The sequence below is a fragment of the Hoplias malabaricus genome, chromosome X2 (assembly GCF_029633855.1).
Source record: "Hoplias malabaricus isolate fHopMal1 chromosome X2, fHopMal1.hap1, whole genome shotgun sequence".
Taxonomy (NCBI): Eukaryota; Metazoa; Chordata; class Actinopteri; order Characiformes; family Erythrinidae; genus Hoplias; species Hoplias malabaricus.
The window spans coordinates 57,043,547-57,051,382 of NC_089819.1; the positions used below are offsets into that span (position 1 = coordinate 57,043,547).

General features: G+C 47.5%; 1 protein-coding gene across 1 annotated transcript; it reads right to left on the minus strand.

The window, feature by feature from the left end:
- Positions 1-4,982: 4,982 nt before the first annotated feature.
- LOC136676908 (cytochrome b-c1 complex subunit Rieske, mitochondrial-like) lies at positions 4,983-7,626 on the minus strand. The gene is made up of 2 exons (XM_066654196.1): positions 7,263-7,626; positions 4,983-6,136 (listed from the first exon to the last, which is right to left on the minus strand). The coding sequence occupies exons 1-2, from the start codon at positions 7,468-7,470 to the stop codon at positions 5,526-5,528; spliced, it is 819 nt and encodes a 272-aa protein (XP_066510293.1). The 5' UTR covers positions 7,471-7,626; the 3' UTR covers positions 4,983-5,525.
- Positions 7,627-7,836: the final 210 nt, after the last annotated feature.

Genomic DNA, 7,836 nt, shown 5'->3' on the forward strand with positions numbered 1-7,836 from the left:
GTGTGTGTGTCTGGGCGAGTGATTGAGTGAGTGACTGTGTGTGTGTGTGTGTGTGAGTGGGCGAGTGATTGAGTGAGTGATTGTGTGTGTGTGTGACTGGGCGAGTGATTGGGTGAGTGTGTGACTGGGCGAGTGATTGTGTGTGTGTGTGTGTGTGTGTGTGTGTGTGACTGGGCGAGTGAGTGGGTAAGTGTGTGTGTTACTGGGCGAGTGATTGTGTGAGTGTGTGTGTGACTGGGCGAGTGATTGAATGAGTGACTGTGTGTGTGTGTGACTGGGCGAGTGATTGGGTGTGTGTGTGTGTGACTGTGTGACTGGGCGAGTGATTGGGTGAGTGTGTCACTGGGCGAGTGATTGTGTGTGTGTGTGTGTGTGTGAGACTGGGCGAGTGATTGTGTGTGTGTGTGTGTGTGAGACTGGGCGAGTGATTGTGTGTGTGTGTGTGTGTGTGACTGGGCGAGTGATTGGTTGAGTGTGTGACTGGGCGAGTGATTGTGTGTGTGTGTGACTGGGCGAGTGATTGAGTGAGTGATTGTGTGTGTGTGTGACTGGGCGAGTGATTGAGTGAGTGACTGAGTGTGTGTGTGTGACTGGGCGAGTGATTGAGTGAGTGACTGTGTGTGTGTGTGTGACTGGGCGAGTGATTGTGTGTGTGTGTGTGACTGGGCGAGTGATTGGGTGATTGTGTGACTGGGCGAGTGATTGAGTGAGTGATTGTGTGTGTGTGTGTGACTGGGCGAGTGATTGTGTGTGTGTGTGACTGGGAGAGTGATTGTGTGTGTGTGTGACTGGGCAAGTGATTGAGTGAGTGACTGTGTGAGTGTGTGTGTGTCTGGGCGAGTGATTGAGTGAGTGATTGTGTGTGTGTGTGTGACTGGGCGAGTGATTGGGTGAGTGTGTGACTGGGTGAGTGATTGAGTGAGTGATTGTGTGTGTGTGTGTGTGACTGGGCAAGTGATTGAGTGAGTGACTGTGTGAGTGTGTGTGTGTCTGGGCGAGTGATTGAGTGAGTGACTGTGTGTGTGTGTGTGTGTGTGAGTGGGCGAGTGATTGAGTGAGTGATTGTGTGTGTGTGTGACTGGGCGAGTGATTGGTTGAGTGTGTGACTGGGCGAGTGATTGTGTGTGTGTGTGTGTGTGTGTGTGTGACTGGGCGAGTGACTGGGTAAGTGTGTGTGTTACTGGGCGAGTGATTGTGTGAGTGTGTGTGTGACTGGGCGAGTGATTGAGTGAGTGATTGTGTGTGTGTGTGACTGGGCGAGTGATTGGGTGTGTGTGTGTGTGACTGTGTGACTGGGCGAGTGATTGGGTGAGTGTGTCACTGGGCGAGTGATTGTGTGTGTGTGTGTGTGTGTGAGACTGGGCGAGTGATTGTGTGTGTGTGTGTGTGTGAGACTGGGCGAGTGATTGGGTGAGTGTGTGACTGGGCGAGTGATTGTGTGTGTGTGTGACTGGGCGAGTGATTGAGTGAGTGATTGTGTGTGTGTGTGTGTGACTGGGCGAGTGATTGAGTGAGTGACTGTGTGAGTGTGTGTGATTGGGCGAGTGATTGGGTGTGTGTGTGTGACTGTGTGACTGTGCGAGTGATTGGGTGAGTGTGTCACTGGGCGAGTGATTGTGTGTGTGTGTGACTGGGCGAGTGATTGAGTGAGTGATTGTGTGTGTGTGTGTGTGTGTGACTGGGCGAGTGATTGAGTGAGAGACTGTGTGAGTGTGTGTGACTGGGTGAGTGATTGAGTGAGTGACTGTGTGTGTGTGTGTGACTGGGCGAGTGATTGAGTGAGTGACTGTGTGTGTGACTGGGCGAGTGATTGGGTGAGTGTGTCACTGGGCGAGTGATTGTGTGTGTGTGTGTGTGAGAGACTGGGCGAGTGATTGGGTGAGTGATTGTGTGTGTGTGTGTGTGTGTGTGTGTGTGTGTGTGAGACTGGGCGAGTGATTGGGTGAGTGTGTGACTGGGCGAGTGATTGTGTGTGTGTGTGACTGGGCGAGTGATTGAGTGAGTGATTGTGTGTGTGTGTGTGTGTGTGTGTGTGACTGGGCGAGTGATTGAGTGAGTGACTGTGTGAGTGTGTGTGACTGGGCGAGTGATTGGGTGAGTGTGTCACTGGGCGAGTGATTGTGTGTGTGTGTGTGTGACTGGGCGAGTGATTGTGTGTGTGTGTGACTGGGCGAGTGATTGAGTGAGTGACTGTGTGAGTGTGTGTTTGTCTGGGCGAGTGATTGAGTGAGTGACTGTGTGTGTGTGTGAGTGGGCGAGTGATTGAGTGAGTGATTGTGTGTGTGTGTGACTGGGCGAGTGATTGGGTGAGTGTGTGACTGGGCGAGTGATTGTGTGTGTGTGTGTGTGTGTGTGTTACTGGGCGAGTGATTGTGTGAGTGTGTGTGTGACTGGGCGAGTGATTGAGTGAGTGATTGTGTGTGTGTGTGACTGGGCGAGTGATTGGGTGTGTGTGTGTGTGACTGGGCGAGTGATTGGGTGAGTGTGTCACTGGGCGAGTGATTGTGTGTGTGTGTGTGTGTGTGTGAGACTGGGCGAGTGATTGTGTGTGTGTGTGTGTGTGAGACTGGGCGAGTGATTGGGTGAGTGTGTGACTGGGCGAGTGATTGTGTGTGTGTGTGACTGGGCGAGTGATTGAGTGAGTGATTGTGTGTGTGTGTGTGTGACTGGGCGAGTGATTGAGTGAGTGACTGTGTGAGTGGGCGAGTGATTGGGTGTGTGTGTGTGACTGTGTGACTGTGCGAGTGATTGGGTGAGTGTGTCACTGGGCGAGTGATTGTGTGTGTGTGTGACTGGGCGAGTGATTGAGTGAGTGATTGTGTGTGTGTGTGACTGGGCGAGTGATTGAGTGAGAGACTGTGTGAGTGTGTGTGACTGGGTGAGTGATTGAGTGAGTGACTGTGTGTGTGTGTGTGACTGGGCGAGTGATTGAGTGAGTGACTGTGTGTGTGTGTGTGTGACTGGGCGAGTGATTGGGTGAGTGTGTCACTGGGCGAGTGATTGGGTGAGTGTGTCACTGGGCGAGTGATTGTGTGTGTGTGTGTGTGTGAGACTGGGCGAGTGATTGGGTGAGTGATTGTGTGTGTGTGTGTGTGAGACTGGGCGAGTGATTGGGTGAGTGTGTGACTGGGCGAGTGATTGTGTGTGTGTGTGACTGGGCGAGTGATTGAGTGAGTGATTGTGTGTGTGTGTGTGTGTGACTGGGCGAGTGATTGAGTGAGTGACTGTGTGTGTGTGTGTGTGTGTGTGACTGGGCGAGTGATTGAGTGAGTGATTGTGTGTGTGTGTGTGTGTGTGACTGGGCGAGTGATTGAGTGAGTGACTGTGTGAGTGTGTGTGACTGGGCGAGTGATTGGGTGTGTGTGTGTGACTGTGTGACTGGGCGAGTGATTGTGTGTGTGTGTGACTGGGCGAGTGATTGAGTGAGTGAGTGACTGAGTGTGTGTGTGTGACTGGGCGAGTGAGTGACTGTGTGAGTGTGTGAGACTGGGTGAGTGATTGAGTGAGTGACTGTGTGTGTGTGTGTGACTGGGCGAGTGATTGGGTGAATGGGTGTGTGTAAATGGGTGAGTGTGTGTGTGTGACTGGGCGAGTGATTGGGTGAATGGGTGTGTGTAAATGGGCAGTGTGTGTGTGTGTGTGTGTGACTGGGTGAGTGATTGGGTCAGTGTGTGTGTGACTGGGTGAGTGATTGAGTGAGTGATTGTGTGTGTGTGTGTGACTAGGCGAGTGATTGAGTGAGTGACTGTGTGTGTGTGTGTGTGACTGGGTGAGTGATTGGGTGAATGGGTGTGTGTAATTGGGTGAGTGTGTGTGAGAGGATGAAACTGAAATATCTCCTGATGGACCTATGTTTTTTCTTAATTCAGCTATATTTTGTAAATCTATAGGTTTTAGAGAAAACAAAAACAATTCTCTCCTTTACACACAGCTCATTTAAAGGGAGCTCATTTAAAATAAAGAACTCAATTATTAACGTTATAAATATTTATGAAATACAATGTATTTGATGTGGGTTTTGCAGCGGTGAGCAGAGTAACATCTCAACTGTAAAAAATTAAAACACTATTCAAGGTCCATTAATAAAGATCACAGCGGTTAAAACCTGAACCCGTTCTTTACATCACTGTGTTTAATATTCAATATCTTTGTAAACAGAGTGGACTCTACTGCAGTGAATAACAGTTCCTCTGTTCTGACGGATTCTTATTAAAGTGAAAGGAGCCTAAATCATCTTTAATAATGTTCTAATATCAGTGTCTGCTCACTTTTGACTAACAGCAAATTTCCACCTTAAATTTACTCCTTTCCCTCCATCACTTTCCCCAAGAGCCACCGTCTCAAACAGGTTTTAATTCTGATGAACTGTTTTAAAGATTTCAGTTCTGCATGTTTTTCTTCTGTAAGTAGAAGTCTCTCAGCGCCACGGTGGAACTCTGAATTTTCTCTCCTAATGAGGTTCTGACATTCTGCAAAGGTTTGTAGACTCCTGACTTCAGAGTTTCCACTTTGCTGCAGAAGTCTACTCTCCTGGGGAGGGTTTACACAAGACATAGGACACTGCTGTGAGGATTTGATGGCCTACAACTACACGGCACTCAGTGAGGTCAGGTTCTGAAGCCAGAAGATTCATTCTGGATCACAAACCTCATGGCAGCTCAGGCCAACGGCACTGGATGGTGCTCCATCACTTCTCACACTGCTTCAGAACAAATTCTTTCAATTGCAGTTCTGGCTTTAGGTGATGAAACTCACCAGGGACTAAAACGCCAAAGTTCGGGCGGCTTTCAAAACCAGACAGAACCTAAATAAAAAAAACTCAGGTGAGAACTGTACTGAATATCACTTTCTGCATCTTTCCAGGACATATCTCAACATGTCTCCGAAAGAATGGAACCCGAGATTTAAATCCCACCTCAGCGTCTCAGGCCAAGATCTGAACTGTGATGTGAATAAATAACGTTCCAGAGTCTCTCAGTCAAATAAAATATACATTTATTACTTACAGTCAACCTTCTGTTCAAACCCACAACCACAGACAACCAGACGCGTCTGAGAAGCTGGGGATCGGACAAGTACAGCGCTCAGACCAGGGCCAATATTTATCAAACTGAAGATCAGAGTCAGAACGCTGACCTGGTGTCAGGGCGTGGCCGGGTGCGAATGGTTAAGGACACCTCGTTAGTTTTGTATTTCTCATTGACACATCCGCTACAGGGAAATTAATCACAACATTTCTGTCTTTTTTTAAACACAGCTTATATTTATTTGTTGATTTTCACAAGCATTTATTATTTCATAAATTTTGCCCAAATGTGTTAATTTCAGTAAATAAAAAGTAAGGGTGCAGACGGGTAGCGTTCCCTTTGGAGGACCATTTACCCTTTCACTCGTCAACAAAAAGTAGTAATTTGATCAGAAGCAGCAGTTTTCCATCACAAAGTGGGATTTGATGAACTCAGATCAGTGTTCTGACTCTGAAAAGATGGATAAATACAGTTTCAGAAAATTCAGAACAGCATCCTCTATCCCACGATAACGGTCTCCTCGTCGGGGAACTCGTAGTACGGCACTTCCAGGTTGAGAGGTGCAGGGCCCTTGCGGATGCGTCCCGAAGCGTCATAGTGGGAGCCGTGGCAAGGGCAGTAGTACCCTCCATATTCTCCAGCGTTGGCGATGGGGACGCAGCCCAGGTGTGTGCAAACTCCGATGACGATGACCCAGGATGGGTTCTGGACGCGGTCTTTATCGTGCTGGGGGTCGCGGAGCTCAGAAAGATCCACCTCGGCTTCGGTGGCGATCTCTTTCTCTGTGCGATGGCGAACGAACAGTGGTTTCCCTCTCCACTTGAACGTCATGTTCTTGCCCTCGGGAATGTCTCCTAGCTTGATCTCAATCTTCGACAGAGCCAGGACGTCCGCCGACGCACTCATCGAAGACACAAACTGCGTGACCACAGTTTTTGCAGCATACACACCCATCACAGCCGTGGAACCCGTGATCAGGTACGAGAATGCCTTCCGGCCCTCACTGCTCTCCTGAGACTGTGACTTTGAGTCCAACACATCGGGACGCCGGTAATCTGAGAAATCAGGGACTCTGACATCAGTGTGGGCAAAACGCACTCCGGCAGGAGCTGAACATAAAAAAAAAAAAGACAGTCACAATCAGTGGGAAGTACTTACACAACATTTACTTACACTAATTATGAATAGGTCTAAGTGTTTTCAGATCGTAATACTTTTATTTCATGTTTAAAATATCTGAATTAAATTGTCAAATTCAATTCTGGTACATCAAAAAGCTAACATTAAAACATTACTGAAAATCCACAATTAACCATGACATGTCAGCTTAATTGGTTTTAAGACAATTTAGTTTGAAATTGCAGGTTAAATTTACATTACCGAGACAATCCAAATTTGGAGGGGAAAAAAGCCAAAAGGCTTGGTAATTTTATGTGAAAATGTTCAGTCTACAAACAAATTAAAATATCTACAAAACAGGATTGTTTATCATTTACTTTAAAAGATACTAACAAAGCCAAACAGATCCTTTTGTCTCTACTCCTCAAGGTGACACTAAGCCAGCTTAAAGGCAGCTTGGGTTTACTACTAAAAAGATCACTTTCAGCATTAATTATTTAACACATTAGTAAATTTAATCTTATTAAAATAATAAAATTAAAACAATCTTCAGGCAGGATTATGTATAGCTGTTATCCAGCTGTGGGAAACTCAGTGAGAGATTTTAAAGATTAATTTCAGACATTTGAAAAAGAGCTTAAATTTCTGTGGTAAATTAGTTGATCCGCGGTAATCTGTAAGAAATCTGTTGTACATTTAGTTCAGCAAAATCTCTCTGACTTTCACTAACGGGGCTAGTGTTAGCATGTTGCCTGAAATAAATTAGCTTAGCGTAGTCATTGTGACCTTTACGTGGAATGCTAACGAAGCTAACTTGGCATTAGAGTGAAAACTGACGTTAGCTTAGCATAGTGGGTATAACCTTGTTTGTTCGTTAGCAGGTAGCTAAAGGGGCTTATGTGGGGTTAGCAGTGAGAGGAACTGCAGGAATAAACCCAGAAATATAAGGAGAAACACTGAGAGAAGTTGAGTTATGGAGCGTCTCCTTTGTTATCACGAAGAGCAGAAAAGGGAGCGGAGGGTTTAGAGGATTGGAATTGTTCAATTCCACCTTAACTGTGGCACCGTTTAAGTGGAACGGAACAACCCCCGTGAAGCTAACGGCGGCTAACTCACCGCTGAGTCTAGCGCTGACGGCGGTTCTCCCGCGCGCGCTGCGACCCGTCTTGCTCGGCGGGAGCGGCGGGAGCGCACGCTTCTCCTGCGGCAGCAGCGGCCCGCGCGCGGCGATCAGCGGCGCGTGCGGCGCGCTCACTGCGGAGCACGAGGCCTGCACGAACGGACAGAGCGCGCGAGAGCGGCCGAGCAGCGACATCACGCCCATCAACAGCTCCGAGAAGCGGCACCGGCACCAACGAGAACCCCGCTCTCAGCAATCAGAACCGAGACAGCAATGCGGAGTCAGTTCGTCACTTTAATCCCAACTCCGGCCTCGCGCAGAACACACACACGGGCGCACGCAGGCGTGACGTCATCGCGTAATTCGATCAGATTCAGGAAAATACTTATGATTTTAGAGAATATAAATACTGGATCATATTATTAGAGTTATTATATTGGATTATTCGTTATTATATCGTATTAGAGAATTATATTATTAGAGCTCAGAATTTATTCAGATTAATTTCTAATATTTTTTTCCCAGAGAGACCCTGAAAAATGCACATATGTAATACTGCAGGCCGGAGCA